We start from the raw sequence: 21,319 nt of genomic DNA, 5'->3' as shown, positions 1-21,319 counted from the left end.
TTAAAAGGGCAGGATGTGGGCACTCGACAAACGGTTCTGTGATACTGCGCTACACATGTCGATGGTGCTCTGTGGCCCTACTGATTTCACTTGCTACTAATGGCTGCGTTTTACAGTGAGTGTTTGGTATGTTATGGTTTATTACATTCAGGAACTGAAAAAGTATCTTAATGTTATCAAATGTGCATGTTTTTAGGCATTTTATGTTTTTTTTTTTTGAAGTTTTACATAGAGATGCTTGTTCTGTGACGCAGATTTGCGTTGATTGCCCAGACCCGGGGTCCTGGAATATTCCTGAAGTCCAAAGTTTTACAGCAGCTCCTTGTCTGCACCTGAAATCTCCAGGGTATTCTACGTCCATGTATGTGTTTCATCATCATAACCCTGTGTCACTGTCCTTCATAGTCCTCAGTTAAACATCATAGATCATTTAAATGGATTTTGTGCATGTTGATTGGTTTGTGCCGATGTCCGGGTTTTGCTTTGTCGTGGAGGTAGTTTTTCCGCAATCCCTATATGAACACTGGGTGTTCGTCAGCCGAGTATGCCATTTAATTCCGTCGCCCTTCACCTAGGTGCAGTCTAGTGCTCCTGTAGGTACTCGCCGAGGTCTGCAACAATGCTGCAGCCAGGATGCTTCGAACCACTTGGAATCCTCCAGTTTCGTCCCAATGGGGTGAGTGTGATACGGGCTTCACCAGGATAATGCTGGCGTCGCTTGTGAGATGTCAACGAGAAGCTATGGTTTCTCGCCCAGGACATCAAGGTGATAGACTATAATCCTCCCAAAAAAATCTGTGCTGTCCTGGAATGTTATCTTCAGTTTATCGATGGTCGCGGCTTCCATGGGAAATCTGTGACTGCAGCAGTGAAGGAAATATTGGTGGAGGAAGAGAACGTGACACAACAATCAATACATTATTAGTTTTGTCGATCAGATTAAAATGTTACTATGATGACTTTAATTATTGACGAACGATGTAGTGCACAACACACACTGAAAAGCCTGTCGCTGCCTAACTTTGGAATGATGAAACCTTAGTTGGTGCCAAAAATGTTAATACCTCTGACCGTCAGACAGAGAAGAAAGACCTCAGTGAACTACTTCACTGACTGTGATACTGACAGTGGTTTACTATTACAGAAGACAATTCATCCCAAGTTTCCGACAGTCCCTGTTAATTTCAGGCACAATGCTACTGTATTTAGGCAGCATCACATTTTCTTCTTTTTTCTCTTCATTTCTGGGGCAGGTTCTTGAAATGAAACAAAAAAAAAAAAAAAAGGCTCACAAGGCCAGACATTTTGGCTTTTTTGATGCCTGTTGGTTGTACAGCTGAAAAACGAGTAGGATTGCGATAAAATCTGTGCTGAGCCCAAAAAGTAAAGAGCAAAATCTGCATGTATTGTTACAATAATGTATCAGTTTCCCTGGTAATGCTTAGATATCAGTGCTTAATTTGAGCCAGACGTTTCCACTGCTCAGCACCAGCACTTAATTGTCAACACCGGCACTTATGGCAGTCTGCCACTTGGTGACAATCTTTGTCCAATTTAGAAATGGGCAGAACAGCAATTATTTATTCATTCAACAAATGTTAAAGATGACTAATACTTGCTGTCCAAGGCCATTCTTACAACTCCGAGGCCCTGTAATAGTCTGCATTGTCACACTTGTAGAAGTGTGATGGTTAATAGTTGTATGGGTGCTATCGATGGAAGCGCTGGCACACGCGCAGTTATATATATATCTCCATACTGTAGGAGGCTGGACTGGCTTGTAGTGAGTACCAAGGGGTACTTGCACCTTGCACCAGGCCCAGTTATCCCTTATTAGTGTATAGGGTGTCTAGCAGCTTAGGCTGATAGATAATGGTAGCTTAGCAGAGCAGCCTAGGCTGAACTAGGAGACGTGTGAAGCTACTACAGTACCACTTAGTGTCATATGCACAATATCATAAGAAAACACAATACACAGTTATACTAAAAATAAAGGTACTTTATTTTTATGACAATATGCCAAAGTATCTTAGAGTGTACCCTCTGTGAGAGGATAGGAAATATACACAAGATACATATACACAATAGCAAAAATATGCAGTATAGTCTTAGAAAACAGTGCAAACAATGTATAGTTCCAATAGGATGCAATGGGGAAACATAGGGATAGGGGCAACACAAACCATATACTCCAAAAGTGGAATGCGAACCACGAATGGACCCCAAACCTATGTGACCTTGTAGAGGGTCGCTGGGACTATTAGAAAATAGTGAGAGTTAGAAAAATAACCCTCCCCAAGACCCTGAAAAGTGAGTGCAAAGTGCACTAAAGTTCCCCTAAGGACAAAGAAGTCGTGTTAGAGGAATAATGCAGGAAAGACACAAACCAACAATGCAACAACTGTGGATTTCCAATCTAGGGTACCTGTGGAACAAGGGGACCAAGTCCAAAAGTCACAAGCAAGTCGGAGATGGGCAAATGCCCAGGAAATGCCAGCTGCGGGTGCAAAGAAGCTTCTACTGGACAGAAGAAGCTGAGGTTTCTGCAGGAACGAAAAGGGCTAGAGACTTCCCCTTTGGTGGACGGATCCCTCTCGCCGTGGAGAGTCGTGCAGAAGTGTTTTCCCGCCGAAAGAACGCCAACAAGCCTTGCTAGCTGCAAATCGTGCGGTTAGCGTTTTTGGACGCTGCTGTGGCCCTGGAGGGACCAGGAGGTCGCAAATTGGACCAAGAGAGAGAGGGGACGTCGAGCAAGACAAGGAGCCCTCTCACCAGCAGGTAGCACCCGGAGAAGTGCCAGAAACAGGCACTACGAGGATGCGTGAAACGGTGCTCACCCGAAGTTGCACAAAGGAGTCCCACGTCGCCGGAGACCAACTTAGAAAGTCGTGCAATGCAGGTTAGAGTGCCGTGGACCCAGGCTTGGCTGTGCACAAAGGATTTCCGCCGGAAGTGCACAGGGGCCGGAGTAGCTGCAAAAGTCGCGGTTCCCAGCAATGCAGCCCAGCGAGGTGAGGCAAGGACTTACCTCCACCAAACTTGGACTGAAGAGTCACTGGATTGTGGGGGTCACTTGGACAGAGTCGCTGGATTCGAGGGACCTCGCTCGTCGTGCTGAGAGGAGACCCAAGGGACCGGTAATGCAGCTTTTTGGTGCCTGCGGTTGCAGGGGGAAGATTCCGTCGACCCACGGAAGATTTCTTCGGAGCTTCTGGTGCAGAGAGGAGGCAGACTACCCCCACAGCATGCACAAGCAGGAAAACAGTCGAGAAGGCGGCAGGATCAGCGTTACAGAGTTGCAGTAGTCGTCTTTGCTACTATGTTGCAGGTTTGCAGGCTTCCAGCGCGGTCAGCAGTCGATTCCTTGGCAGAAGGTGAAGAGAGAGATGCAGAGGAACTCGGATGAGCTCTTGCATTCGTTATCTAAAGTTTCCCCAGAGACAGAGACCCTAAATAGCCAGAAAAGAGGGTTTGGCTACCTAGGAGAGAGGATAGGCTACTAACACCTGAAGGAGCCTATCACAAGGAGTCTCTGACGTCACCTGGTGGCACTGGCCACTCAGAGCAGTCCAGTGTGCCAGCAGCACCTCTGTTTCCAAGATGGCAGAGGTCTGGAGCACACTGGAGGAGCTCTGGACACCTCCCAGGGGAGGTGCAGGTCAGGGGAGTGGTCACTCCCCTTTCCTTTGTCCAGTTTCGCGCCAGAGCAGGGGCTAAGGGGTCCCTGAACCGGTGTAGACTGGCTTATGCAGAATTGGGCACCATCTGTGCCCAACAAAGCATTTCCAGAGGCTGGGGGAGGCTACTCCTTCCCTGCCTTCACACCATTTTCCAAAGGGAGAGGGTGTCACACCCTCTCTCAGAGGAAGTTCTTTGTTCTGCCATCCTGGGCCAGGCCTGGCTGGACCCCAGGAGGGCAGATGCCTGTCTGAGGGGTTGGCAGCAGCAGCAGCTGCAGTGAAACCCCAGGAAGGGCAGTTTGGCAGTACCAGGGTCTGTGCTACAGACCACTGGGATCATGGGATTGTGCCAACTATGCTAGGATGGCATAGAGGGGGCAATTCCATGATCATAGACATGTTACATGGCCATATTCGGAGTTACCATTGTGAAGCTACATATAGGTAGTGACCTATATGTAGTGCACGCGTGTAATGGTGTCCCCGCACTCACAAAGTTCAGGGAATTGGCTCTGAACAATGTGGGGGCACCTTGGCTAGTGCCAGGGTGCCCTCACACTAAGTAACTTTGCACCTAACCTTTACCAGGTAAAGGTTAGACATAGAGGTGACTTATAAGTTACTTAAGTGCAGTGTAAAATGGCTGTGAAATAACGTGGACGTTATTTCACTCAGGCTGCAGTGGCAGGCCTGTGTAAGAATTGTCAGAGCTCCCTATGGGTGGCAAAAGAAATGCTGCAGCCCATAGGGATCTCCTGGAACCCCAATACCCTGGGTACCTCAGTACCATATACTAGGGAATTATAAGGGTGTTCCAGTAAGCCAATGTAAGTTGGTAAAAATGGTCACTAGCCTGTTAGTGACAATTTGGAAAGAAATGAGAGAGCATAACCACTGAGGTTCTGATTAGCAGAGCCTCAGTGAGACAGTTAGTCACTACACAGGTAACACATTCAGGCACACTTATGAGCACTGGGGCCCTGGGTTACCAGGGTCCCAGTGACACATACAACTAAAACAACATATATACAGTGAAAAATGGGGGTAACATGCCAGGCAAGATGGTACTTTCCTACACAACCCCCCCCCCCCAAACGAAGGACAATAAGACTAGCCATGACCTGATGAGTCTTCATTGTCTAAGTGGAAATATCTGGAGAGTCCATCTGCATTGGAGTGGCTACTCCCAGGTCTATGTTCCACTGTATAGTCCATTCCCTGTAGGGATATGGACCACCTCAACAATTTAGGATTTTCACCTTTCATTTGTTTTAGCCAAAGTAGAGGTTTGTGGTCTGTCTGAACAATGAAGTGAGTGCCAAACAGGTATGGCCTCAACTTCTTCAGAGCCCAGACCACAGCAAAGGCCTCCCTCTCAATGGCAGACCAACGCTTTTCTCTAGGGGTCAACCTCCTACTAATAAAAGCAACAGGTTGATCCTGGCCCTCAGAATTAAGTTGTGATAGGACTGCCCCTACTCCTAATTCAGATGCATCAGTTTGGACATAGAATTTTTTAGAGTAACAAGGGCTTTTCAGGACAGGTGCAGAGCACATGGCCTGCTTCAGCTCCTCAAAAGCTTTCTGACAGTTTGCTGTCCATAAAACCTTTTTAGGCATTTTCTTGGATGTGAGGTCATTAAGAGGGGCTGCAATGGAGCCATAGTTCTTAATGAACCTCCTGTAATACCCAGTGAGGCCTAGGAAGGCTCTCACCTGAGTCTGAGTGGTAGGGGGAACCCAATCAATAATTGTTTGGATTTTCCCCTGAAGTGGTGCAATCTGTTCCCCACCAACAAGGTGTCCCAGATAAACCACCTTACCCTGCCCTATCTGGCACTTTGAAGCCTTGATAGTGAGGCCTGCCTTTTGCAGGGCCTCCAAAACTTTCCATAGGTGGACCAGGTGATCATCCCAGCTGGAGCTAAAGACAGCTATATCGTCCAAATATGCTGCACTGAAAGCTTCCAGCCCTTGCAGGACTGTGTTCACCAACCTCTGAAAAGTGGCAGGTGCATTTTTCAAACCAAAAGGCATTACAGTAAACTGCTAATGTCCTCCAATGGTAGAAAATGCAGTCTTAGGTTTAGCATCTTCTGACAATTTGATCTGCCAATACCCTGCAGTCAAATCAAAAGTGCTTAGATACTTGGCAGATGCCAGTGTATCTATGAGCTCATCTGCCCTGGGTATAGGGTGAGCATCAGTTTTGGTTACCAAGTTGAGACCTCTATAGTCTACACAAAACCGCATTTCCTTCTTTCCATCTTTGGAATGGGGTTTTGGTACCAGTACCACAGGAGAAGCCCATGGACTGTCAGAGTGCTCAACCACTCCTAGTTCTAACATTTTCTGGACCTCTTGCTTTATGCAGTCCCTGACATGGTCAGGCTGCCTATAGATCTTACTTTTGACAGGTAAACTGTCTCCAGTATCTATAGTGTGCTCACACCAAGAAGTGGTACCTGGCACAGTAGAGAAGAGTTCAGAGAATTGATCTAGGAGATTTATGCAATTATCTTTCTGCTCAGCAGTAAGACAATCAGCCAAAACTACACCTTCCACAAGAGCATCTTGTTCTGTGGAAGAGAAGAGATCAGGTAGAGGATCACTGTCTTCTTCCTGTCCCTCATCAGTTGCCATGAGCAGGGTGAGATCAGCCCTGTCATAGTAGGGTTTCAGGCGGTTGACATGGAGCACCCTAAGGGGACTCCTGGCAGTGCCTAAGTCAACTAAATAGGTGACTTCTCCCTTCTTTTCAACAATTGTGTGGGGACCACTCCATTTATCTTGGAGTGCTCTTGGGGCCACAGGCTCCAAGACCCACACTTTCTGCCCTGGTTGGTACTGAACCAAAACAGCCTTCTGATCCTGCCAATGCTTCTGGAGCTCTTGGCTGGCCTGAAGGTTTTTACTGGCCTTTTTCATGTACTCAGCCATCCTTGATCTGAGGCCAAGTACATAATCCACAATATCCTGCTTAGGAGCTTTTAAAGGTTGTTCCCAACCCTCCTTTACAAGTGTGAGTGGACCCCTAACAGAGTGTCCAAAAAGAAGTTCAAAGGGGCTGAAGCCCACTCCTTTCTGGGGTACCTCCCTGTAGGCAAAAAGGAGGCATGGTAGAAGGATATCCCATCTCCTGCGGAGTTTTTCATGGAGACCCATAATCATGCCTTTGAGAGTTTTATTAAATCTCTCCACCAGTCCATTTGTTTGTGGATGATAGGGTGTTGTGAACTTGTACGTTACACCACACTCCTTCCACATGGCCTTTAAGTATGCAGACATGAAATTGCTTCCCCTGTCTGATACCACTTCCTTTGGGAAGCCCACCCTGGAAAATATTCCTAGGAGGGCCTTTGCCACTGCAGGTGCTGTAGTGGTCCTTAAAGGAATAGCTTTAGGATATCTTGTGGCATGGTCCACTACCACCAAGATAAATCTATTGCCTGAAGCAGTAGGAGGGTCAAGGGGGCCAACTATGTCAACCCCTACCCTTTCAAAGGGAACCCCAACCACAGGCAGTGGAATAAGGGGTGCCTTTGGTGTGCCACCTGTCTTGCCACTGGCTTGACAGGTTTCACAGGACTTACAAAATTCCTTTGTGTCCTCAGACATTCTAGGCCAATGAAACAGGGGAACAAGCCTGTCCCAAGTTTTCATTTGTCCTAGATGCCCAGCTAAGGGAATGTCATGTGCCAGTGTTAGGAGGAACTTTCTGTACTCCTGAGGAATCACTAATCTCCTGGCAGCTCCAGGTTTAGGATCACTATGCTCAGTGTACAAGAGGTTGTCCTCCCAGTAAACTCTGTGAGAGTTACTGACATCCCCATTAGCCTGTTTGACAGCTTGCTGTCTGAGACCCTCTAATGTGGGACAGGTTTGCTGTGCCACACTCAGCTCCTCTCTGGCAGGCCCCCCTTCACCCAAAAGCTCAGCAGTGTCTGCTTCCAGCTCCTCTGGTGTAGGTTCTGCACAGGGAGGGAATTCTTCTTCCTCAGAAGTTGAATCCACTGTAGAGGGAGGGATAGTAGGAAGTGGTTTGCTTCTACTAGCCCTAGCTTTAGGGAGCACTTGGTCCATTGTTCCAGGATCCAAGCTTCCCTGTCCTTTTTGCTTTTTGGCCTGAGCCCTTGTCAAAGCAAAAATATGCCCTGGGATGCCCAGCATTGCTGCATGGGCCTCCAACTCCACATCTGACCAAGCTGATGTCTCCAAATCATTCCCTAATAGACAGTCTACAGGTAAATCTGAAGCTACCACAACTTTCTTTGGACCAGTAACCCCCCCCCAGTTGAGATTTACAACAGCTATGGGGTGGCTAAGTGTGTTGTTGTGAGCATCGGTTACTTGGTACTGGTGACCAAGTAGGTGTTGTTCAGGGTGGACCAGTTTCTCTATGACCATAGTCACACTGGCACCAGTGTCCCTGTAGGCCTGAACCTCAACACCATTTATTAGGGGTAGCTGCTTGTACTTATCCATATTAAGGGGACAAGCAACTAAGGTGGCTAAATCAATAGCCCCCTCAGAGACTAACACAGCCTCTGTGGCCTCCCTAACAAGGCCAACCCCCAACTAAGTTACCAATAGTGAGCCCAGCTACTCCCTTGGATTAGCTATTAGTAGGTTTGCTCCCACCACCACTGCTATTAGTAGGGACACTAGGTGTAGCAGTAGGGGTTGTGGTGGTAGGAGGCTTGGTGCCTTTCTTTGGACAACTGGGATCTGTGGTCCAATGGCCTTTTATCTTACATAAATAGCACCATGGTTTCTTTTCCTTGTTCTGATTAAAAGAGGATTTGGGCCCACCACCCCCACCAGAGTGTTTTTGTGGGCCTGATGAAGACTCATTTTTAGATTTGTCCCCACCCTTGTCAGAAGACTTACCATCCTTCTTTTTGTTGCCATCTTTGTCACCCCCTGTATGAACTTTTCTGTTCACTCTTGTTCTGACCCATTTGTCTGCCTTCTTTCCCAATTCTTGGGGAGAGGTCAGATCAGAGTCCACCAAGTACTGGTGCAACAAATTAGACACACAATTATTAAGAATATGCTCTCTCAGGATCAAGTTATACAGGCTTTCAAAGTCAGTAACCTTACTGCCATGTAACCACCCCTCCAAGGCCTTCACTGCCTGGTCAATGAAATCAACCCAGTCTTGTGAAGACTCCTTTTTGGTCTCTCTGAACTTTATCCTGTACTGTTCAGTGGTTAAGCCATAACCATCCAGGAGTGCATTCTTAAGAACTTGGAAATTATTAGCATCATTTTCTTTCACAGTAAGGAGCCTATCCCTACCTTTTCCACTAAATGATAGCCATAGGATAGCAGCCCACTGCCTTTGAGGGACATCCTGTACAACACAGGCCCTCTCAAGTGCAGCAAACCACTTGTTAATGTCATCCCCCTCCTTATAAGGGGGAACAATCTTGTGCAGATTCCTGGAATCATGCTCTTTTGCAGGATGACTATGGGGAATACTGCTGCTGCCACCATGGGTTTCTAAACCCAGTTTCTGTCTCTCCTTCTCTACTTCTAAAGTCTGTCTATCCAAATCCAGCTGTTGCTTCTTGAGCTTCAGTCTGGTTTGTTCCACTCTCAATCTATTGAGCTCCCTTTCTAACAATCTGTTATCAGGGTGGGTGGGAGGGACATGCCTTGAAACAGAAGTATGGTGAGAATGGACAGAAGGAGACCTGTCCCTTACAGAAGCCACCCTAACAACTTGGCTAACAGAAACATCACTACCAGTATGGTGAGAATAAATGCTTTTGCTATGATGTGAGACAACACTATTTATATGGTGTGGCTCATCATCATTACCAACTATGCTAGACTGTCTAGTAATGGGCAGGCTAGGAAGTTTCTTTCCTGAATCTTTTCCTGGGGGAGTCCCTGGATCAGATTGAGAACCATTAGCTACTTTTTCTACAGATTGGGCACTTATGGCCTTATCCTGTACTCTAAGCATGTTAATTAACAGTTCTAAGGAAGGATTCTTCCCTACACTCAAACCTCTCTCTATGCAGAGACTCCTTGCTCCTTTCCAGCTAAGGTGATCATATGCAAGTTTGGACAGATCAACATTTTGGCCTGTGCCAGACATTTTTAGAGAGAGTTAAAGTGATAGAAAAAGAGAAAAGTTTTCAGAACTTTTTAGAAAGACAGAAAAAAACTTTGTAAACTTTTAAGAATTTTTTGAAAGTTTAGAAGTACTTTTCAGCACTTAGAAAAGAGTGAAAAGAGGAAATGCAAAACTTTTTGGCTATGTGTATATACACTGACCTTGTTTTGTATATTTTTCTCTTATGAAAAGTACAATGACAAGAGTGGTAAGTAGTCTCAAAGCACTTATCCCACCGCTGCACAACCAATGTAGGAGGCTGGACTGGCTTGTAGTGAGTACCAAGGGGTACTTGCACCTTGCACCAGGCCCAGTTATCCCTTATTAGTGTATAGGGTGTCTAGCAGCTTAGGCTGATAGATAATGGTAGCTTAGCAGAGCAGCCTAGGCTGAACTAGGAGACGTGTGAAGCTACTACAGTACCACTTAGTGTCATATGCACAATATCATAAGAAAACACAATACACAGTTATACTAAAAATAAAGGTACTTTATTTTTATGACAATATGCCAAAGTATCTTAGAGTGTACCCTCTGTGAGAGGATAGGAAATATACACAAGATATATATACACAATAGCAAAAATATGCAGTATAGTCTTAGAAAACAGTGCAAACAATGTATAGTTCCAATAGGATGCAATGGGGAAACATAGGGATAGGGGCAACACAAACCATATACTCCAAAAGTGGAATGCGAACCACGAATGGACCCCAAACCTATGTGACCTTGTAGAGGGTCGCTGGGACTATTAGAAAATAGTGAGAGTTAGAAAAATAACCCTCCCCAAGACCCTGAAAAGTGAGTGCAAAGTGCATTAAAGTTCCCCTAAGGACAAAGAAGTCGTGTTAGAGGAATAATGCAGGAAAGACACAAACCAACAATGCAACAACTGTGGATTTCCAATCTAGGGTACCTGTGGAACAAGGGGACCAAGTCCAAAAGTCACAAGCAAGTCGGAGATGGGCAAATGCCCAGGAAATGCCAGCTGCGGGTGCAAAGAAGCTTCTACTGGACAGAAGAAGCTGAGGTTTCTGCAGGAACGAAAAGGACTAGAGACTTCCCCTTTGGTGGACGGATCCTTCTCGCCGTGGAGAGTCGTGCAGAAGTGTTTTCCCGCCGAAAGAACGCCAACAAGCCTTGCTAGCTGCAAATCGTGCGGTTAGCGTTTTTGGACGCTGCTGTGGCCCTGGAGGGACCAGGAGGTCGCAAATTGGACCAGGAGAGAGAGGGGACGTCGAGCAAGACAAGGAGCCCTCTCACCAGCAGGTAGCACCCGGAGAAGTGCCAGAAACAGGCACTACGAGGATGCGTGAAACGGTGCTCACCCGAAGTTGCACAAAGGAGTCCCACGTCGCCAGAGACCAACTTAGAAAGTCGTGCAATGCAGGTTAGAGTGCCGTGGACCCAGGCTTGGCTGGGCACAAAGGATTTCCGCCGGAAGTGCACAGGGGCCGGAGTAGCTGCAAAAGTCGCGGTTCCCAGCAATGCAGCCCAGCGAGGTGAGGCAAGGACTTACCTCCACCAAACTTGGACTGAAGAGTCACTGGACTGTGGGGTTCACTTGGACAGAGTCGCTGGATTCGAGGGACCTCGCTCGTCGTGCTGAGAGGAGACCCAAGGGACCGGTAATGCAGCTTTTTGGTGCCTGCGGTTGCAGGGGGAAGATTCCGTCGACCCACGGGAGATTTCTTCGGAGCTTCTGGTGCAGAGAGGAGGCAGACTACCCCCACAGCGTGCACAAGCAGGAAAACAGTTGAGAAGGCGGCAGGATCAGCGTTACAGAGTTGCAGTAGTAGTCTTTGCTACTATGTTGCAGGTTTGCAGGCTTCCAGCGCGGTCAGCAGTCGATTCCTTGGCAGAAGGTGAAGAGAGCGATGCAGTGGAACTCGGGTGAGCTCTTGCATTCGTTATCTAAAGTTTCCCCAGAGACAGAGACCCTAAATAGCCAGAAAAGAGGGTTTGGCTACCTAGGAGAGAGGATAGGCTACTAACACCTGAAGGAGCCTATCACAAGGAGTCTCTGACGTCACCTGGTGGCACTGGCCACTCAGAGCAGTCCAGTGTGCCAGCAGCACCTCTGTTTCCAAGATGGCAGAGGTCTGGAGCACACTGGAGGAGCTCTGGACACCTCCCAGGGGAGGTGCCGGTCAGGGGAGTGGTCACTCCCCTTTCCTTTGTCCAGTTTCGCGCCAGAGCAGGGGCTAAGGGGTCCCTGAACCGGTGTAGACTGGCTTATGCAGAATTGGGCACATCTGTGCCCAACAAAGCATTTCCAGAGGCTGGGGGAGGCTACTCCTCCCCTGCCTTCACACCATTTTCCAAAGGGAGAGGGTGTCACACCCTCTCTCAGAGGAAGTTCTTTGTTCTGCCATCCTGGGCCAGGCCTGGCTGGACCCCAGGAGAGCAGATGCCTGTCTGAGGGGTTGGCAGCAGCAGCAGCTGCAGTGAAACCCCAGGAAGGGCAGTTTGGCAGTACCAGGGTCTGTGCTACAGACCACTGGGATCATGGGATTGTGCCAACTATGCTAGGATGGCATAGAGGGGGCAATTCCATGATCATAGACATGTTACATGGCCATATTCGGAGTTACCATTGTGAAGCTACATATAGGTAGTGACCTATATGTAGTGCACGCGTGTAATGGTGTCCCCGCACTCACAAAGTTCAGGGAATTGGCTCTGAACAATGTGGGGGCACCTTGGCTAGTGCCAGGGTGCCCTCACACTAAGTAACTTTGCACCTAACCTTTACCAGGTAAAGGTTAGACATATAGGTGACTTATAAGTTACTTAAGTGCAGTGTAAAATGGCTGTGAAATAACGTGGACGTTATTTCACTCAGGCTGCAGTGGCAGGCCTGTGTAAGAATTGTCAGAGCTCCCTATGGGTGGCAAAAGAAATGCTGCAGCCCATAGGGATCTCCTGGAACCCCAATACCCTGGGTACCTCAGTACCATATACTAGGGAATTATAAGGGTGTTCCAGTAAGCCAATGTAAGTTGGTAAAAATGGTCACTAGCCTGTTAGTGACAATTTGGAAAGAAATGAGAGAGCATAACCACTGAGGTTCTGATTAGCAGAGCCTCAGTGAGACAGTTAGTCACTACACAGGTAACACATTCAGGCACACTTATGAGCACTGGGGCCCTGAGTTACCAGGGTCCCAGTGACACATACAACTAAAACAACATATATACAGTGAAAAATGGGGGTAACATGCCAGGCAAGATGGTACTTTCCTACACATACATACACCCAGTCCTGGAACACACTCACATATATATTTTTTTCCTTTTCCAAATTGGGTGCCCTTAGATATTGTACATCATGTGGACTAACCTACAGGTCTGACCAGCCAGAATGAGCGCAGCAGACTTTACCTGGCTGGTACTAAGTGGGCTCCTCTGATACAGCCCCACTGGCCTCTTGAGTGGTTGTAGAGCTGGACTTTTGATCTAGTGCCTGCAAGAAGTACCCCGTAACCAAGTGCTTGGAGGTTAAGACGTGAGTAGGAGGCAAATGCTCTTCCTGTGTTTCTTGTTCTCACTCAAAATGCAGCTGACTTGTAATTTCACCCCTACGCCTCTTCCGAAGAGCTGTTTGAAGCTTACATCAGGAAGTAGGAACACCATCTTCTCAAAGAAACATTCTGTATCACTGTGCAGTGTCTGTCAATGGAAACCACCCACAAAATCACATCTCCTGACAGGTGCATTGATGAACATGAGTAAAGGATATCTGCAGAGCGTTAGTATCTTCAGGATAGAAATCCAAGATTTTCACAAAATCTTCATTCTTTCTGCTGCCTAAAAGAAAAAAAGTACCAATGTAATAAACAGATAGCTGTTCCTGCTTCGTTCTCGAATACTGATTTCTAAGCTGAATCTCAAATTTTTGCACCTTGTGCTCCACAACCTTTGCTCATTGAGCACTTTTAAAAAACCTTTTTCCCCAAACGTCTTTGCAATATTGTGTTTGAGACATGTGCAGCTTCACAGCTCTGACTACAATAATATCTGTGATTCTTGAACTTTGTGATTTGCACTTCATCACCTCCTGTGTTGCTTCCAGAAATATGTGACCAAATATACTAAAGTCTGTGTTCAATCGTGTAGGAAAGTACCATCTTGCCTGGCATGTTACCCCCATTTTCACTGTAAGTATGTTTGTTTTTGCCCTTATGTCACTGGGATCCTGCTAGGCAGGACCCCAGTGCTCATAGTGTATGCCCTGTATGTGTTCCCTGTGTGGTGCCTAACTGTATCACTGAGGCTCTGCTAACCAGAACCTCAGTGTTTATGCTCTCTCTGCTTTCTAAAATTGTCAGTGCAGGCTAGTGACTAATTTTACCAATTCTCATTGGCACACTGGTACACCCATAAAATTCCCTTGTATATGGTACTTAGGTACCCAGGGTATTGGGGTTTCAGGAGATCCCTATGGGCTGCAGCATTTCTTTTGCCACCCATAGGGAGCTCAGACAATTCTTACACAGGCCTGCCACTGCAGCCTGAGTGAAATAACGTCGATGTTATTTCACAGCCATTTTTCACTGCACATAAGTAACTTATAAGTCACCTATATGTCTAACCCTCACTTGGTAAAGGTTGGGTGCCTAGTTACTTAGTGTATGGGCACCCTGGCACTAGCCAAGGTGCCCCCACATCGTTCAGGGCAAATTCCCCGAACTTTGTGAGTGCGGGGACACCATTACACGTGTGCACTGCACATAGGTCACTACCTATGTGTAGCGTCACCATGGTAACTCCGAACATGGCCATGTAACATGTCTAAGATCATGGAATAGTCACCCCAATACCATTCTGGTATTGGGGGGGACAATTCCATGATCCCCCGGTTCTCTAGCACAGAACCTGGGTACTGCCAAACTGCCTTTCCGGGGTTTCCACTGCAGCAGCTGCTGCTGCTGCCAACCCCTCAGACAGGATTCTTCCCTCCCGGGGTCTGGGGAGCCCCGGCCCAGGAAGGCAGAACAAAGGATTTCCTCTGAGAGAGGGTGTTACAACCTCTCACTTTGGAAATAGGTGTGAAAGGCTGGGGAGGAGTAGCCTCCCCCAACCTCTGGAAATGCTTTTATGGGCACAGATGGCGCCCATCTCTGCATAAGCCAGTCTACACCGGTTCAGGGATCCCCCAGCCCTGCTCTGGTGCGAAACTGGACAAAGGAAAGGGGAGTGACCACTCCCCTGACCAGTACCTCCCAGGGGAGGTGCCCAGAGCCCCTCCAGTGTGTCCCAGACCTCTGCCATCTTGGATTCAGAGGTGTTGGGGGGGCACACTGGACTGCTCTGAGTGGCCAGTGCCAGCAGGTGACGTCAGAGACCCCCTCTGATAGGCTCTTACCTCTCTTGGTAGCCAAACCTACTTTTCTGGCTATTTAGGGTCTCTCCTCTGGGGTATTCCTCAGATAACGAATGCAAGAGCTCACCAGAGTTCCTCTGCACTTCCCTCTTCGACTTCTGCCAAGGATCGACCGCTGACTGCTCCAGGACGCCTGCAAAACCGCTACAAAGTAGCAAGATGACTACCAACATTGTAGCGCCTCATCCTGCCGGCTTTCTCAAATGTTTCCTGGTTGTGCATGCTCTGAGAGCTGTCTGCCTTCACCCTGCAGGGGAAGCCAAGAAGAAATCTCCTGTGGGTCAACGGAATCTTCCCCCTGCTAATGCAGGCACAAAAAGACTACATCACCGGTCCTCTGGGTCCCCTCTCATCCTGACGAGCGTGGTCCCTGGAACACAGGAGCTAGATCCAAGTGACCCCCACAGTCAGTGATCCTTCAGTCCAAGCTTGGTGGAGGTAAGTCCTTGCCTCCCAACGCTAAACTGCAAACCAGTGTACTGTGTGATTTGCAGCTGCTCCGGCTTCTGTGCACTTCTCCTAGGATTCCTTTGTGCACAGCCTAGCCTGGGTCCCCAGCACTCCGTCCTGCAGTGCTCAACCCTCTGAGTTGGACTCCGACATCGTGGGACCCTCCTTTTGTGATTCTGGTTCACAAATCTTTTAAGTGCCTGCTCCGGTACTTCTGCGGGTGCTGCCTGCTTCTGCGGGGGCTCTCTGAGTTGCTAAGCACCAAGGGGCGACATCCTGGTCCCCAGCAGCACCCAAAAACCTCTACTGTGTCCCTTGCAGCTAGCAAGGCTTGTTGCTGTATTTCTGGGTGGAAACACTTCTGCAGCATCCAGCACGTCGTGGGACATCTTCTATCCAAAGGAGAAGTTCCTAGCCCTTTTCGTTGTTGCAGAATCTTCTGCTTCTTCCACCCGGAGGCAGCCCTTTTGCACCTTCATCCGGGGTTTCCTGGGCTCCTGCCCCCTCTTAGACTTGGTCCCCTTGCCTTGCAGGTCCTCACGTCCAGGAATCCGTCTTCAGTGTTTTGCTGGTGCTTCTTGCAGAATCCCCCTATCACGACTATGGTGTCTTTCTGGGGTAGTAGGTTAACTTTACTCTTACTTTCTAGGGTCTTGGGGTGGGGTATTTTGGACACCCTTACTGTTTTCCTACAGTCCCAGCGACCCTCTACATGCTCCCATAGGTCTGGGGTCCATTCGTGATTCGCATTCCACTCATGGAGTATATGGTTTGTGTTGCCCCTAGACCTATGTTCACCTATTGCATTCTATTGTGATTCCACATTGTTTGCACTACTTTTCTTACTGTTACTTACCTATTTTGGGTTGGTGTACATTTAACTTGTGTATATTACTTACCTCCTAAGTGAGGGTATTCTCTGAGATACTTTTGGCATATTGTCATAAAAATAAAGTACCTTTATTTTTAGTAACTGAGTATTGTGTTTTCTTATGATATTGTGCTATATGATATAAGTGGTATAGTAGGAGCTTTGCATGTCTCCTAGTTCAGCCTAACCTGCTTTGCCATAGCTACCTTCTATCAGCCTAAGCTGCTAGAAACACCTCTGTTCTACTAATAAGGGATAACTGGACCTGGCACAGGGTGTAAGTACCACAAGGTACCCACTATAAGCCAGGCCAGCCTCCTACAAATGGCACACGCACTCTCTTCACATGTCCAACGCAATTTCTACAGTGCACCTGATGCCCTAAACTGGCACAGTACACGAAGGGCATTCACATGTATTTGCCAAACCCATGTTGTTAATATATTGTTTCTACAGCCAAAAGGTGTGTCACTGTATACTGTGCCTGTGCACCATACAAAAGTCAAACCTATTGGCTTTGTCAATACTGATTTAAAAAAAATAAAAAAAAGCATTTCTTACCTTCGAGTTTGGCTGTTCGACTAGTGAATCCCCCTTGAAACTGAATGTGAAGTTCAGAAACTTGCACGCTCGTTGGAAATTCCATCAATATCCACTGAGAGGAGCCCTAGGACCAAAAACAAGTCACATTAAATAAATGTGTGTGTGTGTGTGTGTGTATATATATATTTCCCTACTTGGGGGGGGGGGGGGGCGGGAAGCAATGGTTAAAGTGACATTATAGTTAGGTAAGGTACTAATATTTAAGCTTACATTAAAAGACTGCAGAAATTCATTGGAAAAAACAAAGGTTAAAGTTCAAAAGTGATGTTCTAGGTAGCAGTATAAAAACTATTGTTCTAAAACAACAACAAAAAACACTGAAATTCACCAGTTATGGTTTATTGTAATAACTATAAAGTGTGCGACTACTATGCACAGCTTAAATGTTCACATATTAAATCACTCATGATGTTCAGTGACATCATTAATGACATTAGGACTACGGCAGCACCCATGGCACAATGTTTTTTCTATTTGAACCCAAGTGGGGTCCCTCTGAGACCCCTCACAAGGGCCAGTGGGTCAGAGAACCCATACCCTGCCCCAAACACCTTAGAGCAGATGTCTTAAAACTTTTTTGCTCTGAGCCTCCCAAAGCAAAATGTTTTCAAGCTGGGCCCCCCTCCAACCTTATGCCTTAGAGGTATAAGGAAGCAGGACCTGTGTTTTGGAGCTGATCCCCCCCCCCCAAAAAAAAAAAAAGAAAGAAAGAAAACAAAAACAAAGTTATGCCTTAGAGGTATAAGGAGGCAGGCCCTCTACAGCTGGCTATAAAGCTATATCAAAGACCAGGTTTTGTTGTAGCCCACTTATGTATTGATATTTGCTTTTTCCAAAATTAGTCACTCACCTGGTCGGAGTTCCAGCAGGTGTCCTCATTCCCATCAAACAGATACTTTTTGCCAAACTGTTTCACATCCCTATTCAGAACTGAACTTACTCTGCAAACAAAAGGGAAATACACGTGTTAATGTTCTTAGAAGTAGTTATTTTTCTAGTACGCACATTGAAAACACTGCAAAAGCAGTTAATTACAATTCAGAAGGGTCAGTTGTCAAAGTGAGGTGTTAAGAACTCAGAAAATAATTAGCAATGGACGGTTAAGCCAAAGGGTCTAAACTCGTGTCCAAACTCCCGAACCCAATGCATTATTGATCAAAGCCTGAGACCGATCTGGAGGGGCAGTACTGAAAAAGGACGGCTATTATTCAGACACCAAATAGCAGCTGTCCGATGGCAAATGGGTTACCAAATGCTCCAAGCCACCAGGACCCCCAGAGGCCTTCCTAGGTTCTCATTTTACAAGTCTAACAAAGTGAACCATGGCTAAAACTCCCAGAATCCATTTTTTTGCTGAAGGAAACCCCAGAACTGGAATGTGTGACCCATGAGAACATGAAGAAACTTCTCTCATTAGGTGAGATCAGACATTGGTGTCTGGTTTTGTGGTACTGATCACTACTACTACATGATAACAGTAAATATTTTTTTTAAGATGTGAATAGGTTTTTTTTTCGTGACAACGCTTGTATCGTACATTCTTTAGTATCAGCTATATACATTTGCGATGGAAAATATTAACAAAACCTTATTTTACAGGCCCCATTTAATAACTATAACCGAGTCCACATAAAAAAAATGTGGTGAGGCCTTGAGCACCCTTGATTGGGTGAACACACACCCGGCCTCAATTGCGGAAGCAGACAGCATAGGGCTCTCTAAACTCTACAACTGTTGCAAAAGTCCCTGAAGTGCATTAAGAGCTCTGGAATGCTCATTTAACACCAGGTTGGCCCCAAACTCAGTCTGTGGTGTAAAAGGCCTTAGATAGGGAAAAAACTGATTGGGCAGGAGGATAATGGGCGCCTGCATAGGGTTATTACATGCCTCCACGTCACTGGGACACACCTTTTTGTGATCCCGGGCTTACTATTACAGATCACTGATTCCACTTCACTTGTTTCAATGTAAATGGCCCAAAATGACAGCTCTTAGAGTGCACGTATCTAGCCACAGAAGATTAGGACCGGCATCCAGTCATATATTCATCTTATAACCCCAGGTCTGGATTCCTAGAGGAATCTTGATGTGGCCTTGAACTTTTAGGAGCCATGTTCCCAGAGAAGCTTGCAGGGTGGCTCAGCGAGTTGAATGCTCATGGTTAAAACACACAGTGATTTGCAAGTCAAAAAAGTCAAGCTGTGGCAACTTTGGAAGTCAGTATAGTAAGTTGCGTTAAGTGTGTTGCCAAGAGTCGAAAACAACAGAAGTGTGGTATAAAGCACTAGATTGGAAATACAGGGTATCGCAATTAATACCCACACAAAGCACATTTTATAGTTTGTCTGGTCTCCAGGTCCTGAAGACCGTATTAAGTATTGCTCAATTCTATAGTGCTAGTTTTATCGGCCTTAGAAGGATGGAAGGCTGTGTGGCCCTACCAGGATTTGAATCTCCGACTTTGAGGTTACACACACATCTGTACAATGGATACATTAGTCTATTGATTGTGCTATATTAATTGTAGAAGAATAACAATATTTGGACTCTCGGAGGATGTCGGAGAGTCCTGAACGCTTGAGACCTCCGGAGCTTCGAATGAGCTCCAGGACTTCCGCAGATTTCTCCGATTGACCCTTAAATATGGCTGATTCGTCTCGTCGACCCCCTGGCCCTCCTCTGCGCTGCTCCCTGCCGGGCTGGCACAGACGCTGCGGCGCGAGGAAGCCTCCCTCACCGGCTCACGGTCTCCGCTCCCAGCACGGACGCCGCCATCTTGCCGCGGGTGCCGTAAAGCAAGGTCGCTCTTCGCGACGCCGCGCGCGGCGCGCCACGGCCGCCATATTGGGTGTGGCGGAAACGCAGCTGGGCCACTGCTCTAGATATCAGTCACCTCCACTCAGGAGATGCTTTGGGTTCTGGACTGACCTTGCTCTTAGCTGATCTCCTGCTTCGGGGTTTCTAGCTCTTAAATACACGAGAGGCAGACCCTGGCATGGATATTGTCTTTGTCACATTTAGAACCAAGGCCCTTATGGGAAACCCTTTCCTCTGGGGAGGCAGCCCCCACTGAATCCTCAGGGCTGTGGTCCCTTCACAGGTCTTTTCATACATACCAATAGACCTGATTCAGGCAGTGGACCCCCGATTTGTAAAGCAAAAAGTGGCTTTAATTTGGCTGTCTCCTGCCTGAAATTACCTCTCCTTCAATAGAAGTCGAGGTTTGGGGATGCATTCTCCTGATTACTATTTTTAAATCTCCCAATTTCCTGTTCTAAAATGTTGCCTTCTATTTGTGTTGTGCTCATTTTCGTTCCTTAGCTGTCTGTGAGTAACCTTGTGGGCTCTTTACTGAGTTTAGTTTTTGGCAGTGAGTGCATGTCACCTCGATATGAGTAGTGCCGGCCTGTTACAGTTCTTTGCTCCTTCCCAGCGCTATAATGGGTGGGAACTACATGCCTGGTTCTCTTACAAATTGCTGCCAGAGCTTGTGAGTGTGGCTGTCCCTGACGAGCCACTTCTTGACCTCCAAATTAGGTAAGGGCGTTGGAGAAATTTAAATTTGTGCCAGCAAAACTTGCATCATTTTACTTCACACTTGATTTGTGAAATTTCTGAACCCATGCTAGTTTCCATAAATACATGCCATTTGTGGTAAAAATGTACCATGACTGCTGCAATTTGTGAACACACAGGACAGACCAACCGAACTGCTGTTGTTCATGTTGATCTTATTTAAATGCGTGCTTGTCCCAAAAAGTGATGCGCAGATGCATTTTGTGCTAAAATATAACTTCATTTTGCCAGTTGCACAAAACCAAATTATGTGAATTTCACACACACCTTAACCAGGATCTGCCCCAATAGTGTATTTAAGAATCTGTAACGGCCCACCCCCATGTCTTGGTAGGCTTTGAGTAGCAGAAATATTTTCTGATCTAGGAAGACTCTGCCAGTATCTCCCAATAAGTTAGTGCTGGGTACTTGCCACAACACTAAGCCCTGGCCAGCCTTTGCTGCCAGCTGTTGTTGCAAAGTCTAGCCAATGCGTGTTAGAAGTGACTACCCTGGTGGTGTGGTACCGAACATTGTTGTTGAGGTAACGTTCAACAGAAATATTATCGCAGAAACATCATTTTAAAAAATATCCTCAAAATTGGAGATGAAAATAGAAAAACTACACTCAGTGGGGTTACATGTTTT

General features: G+C 46.8%; 1 protein-coding gene across 1 annotated transcript; it reads right to left on the bottom strand.

Moving 5' to 3' along the window:
* Positions 1-120: 120 nt before the first annotated feature.
* On the bottom strand, positions 121-19,978 carry NR2C2AP (nuclear receptor 2C2 associated protein). The gene is made up of 5 exons (XM_069215855.1): positions 19,854-19,978; positions 17,967-18,057; positions 17,075-17,180; positions 13,549-13,616; positions 121-856 (listed from the first exon to the last, which is right to left on the bottom strand). Exons 1-5 carry the CDS (start codon positions 19,889-19,891, stop codon positions 740-742), a joined length of 420 nt encoding a protein of 139 aa, XP_069071956.1. The 5' UTR covers positions 19,892-19,978; the 3' UTR covers positions 121-739.
* Positions 19,979-21,319: the final 1,341 nt, after the last annotated feature.

Source organism: Pleurodeles waltl, chromosome 12 (genome assembly GCF_031143425.1).
Source record: "Pleurodeles waltl isolate 20211129_DDA chromosome 12, aPleWal1.hap1.20221129, whole genome shotgun sequence".
NCBI lineage: Eukaryota > Metazoa > Chordata > Amphibia > Caudata > Salamandridae > Pleurodeles > Pleurodeles waltl.
The sequence above is the reverse complement of the archived record's forward strand: the minus strand, read 5'-3'. Positions and strand labels throughout refer to the sequence as shown.

What these genes read in the sequence shown, in the direction of transcription:
- NR2C2AP (XM_069215855.1), bottom strand. Translation starts at nt 19,891, where the DNA reads ATGGCGGCGTCCGTGCTGGGAGCGGAGACCGTGAGCCG. An exon ending in GGAGCGGAGACCGTGAGCCG is followed by an intron (nt 18,058 to 19,853) that starts GTGAGGGAGGCT and finishes TTTTGTTTGCAG; the next exon opens with AGTAAGTTCAGTTCTGAATA. An exon ending in AAGATACTAACGCTCTGCAG is followed by an intron (nt 857 to 13,548) that starts ATATCCTTTACT and finishes TGCTGCAGTCAC; the next exon opens with AGATTTCCCATGGAAGCCGC.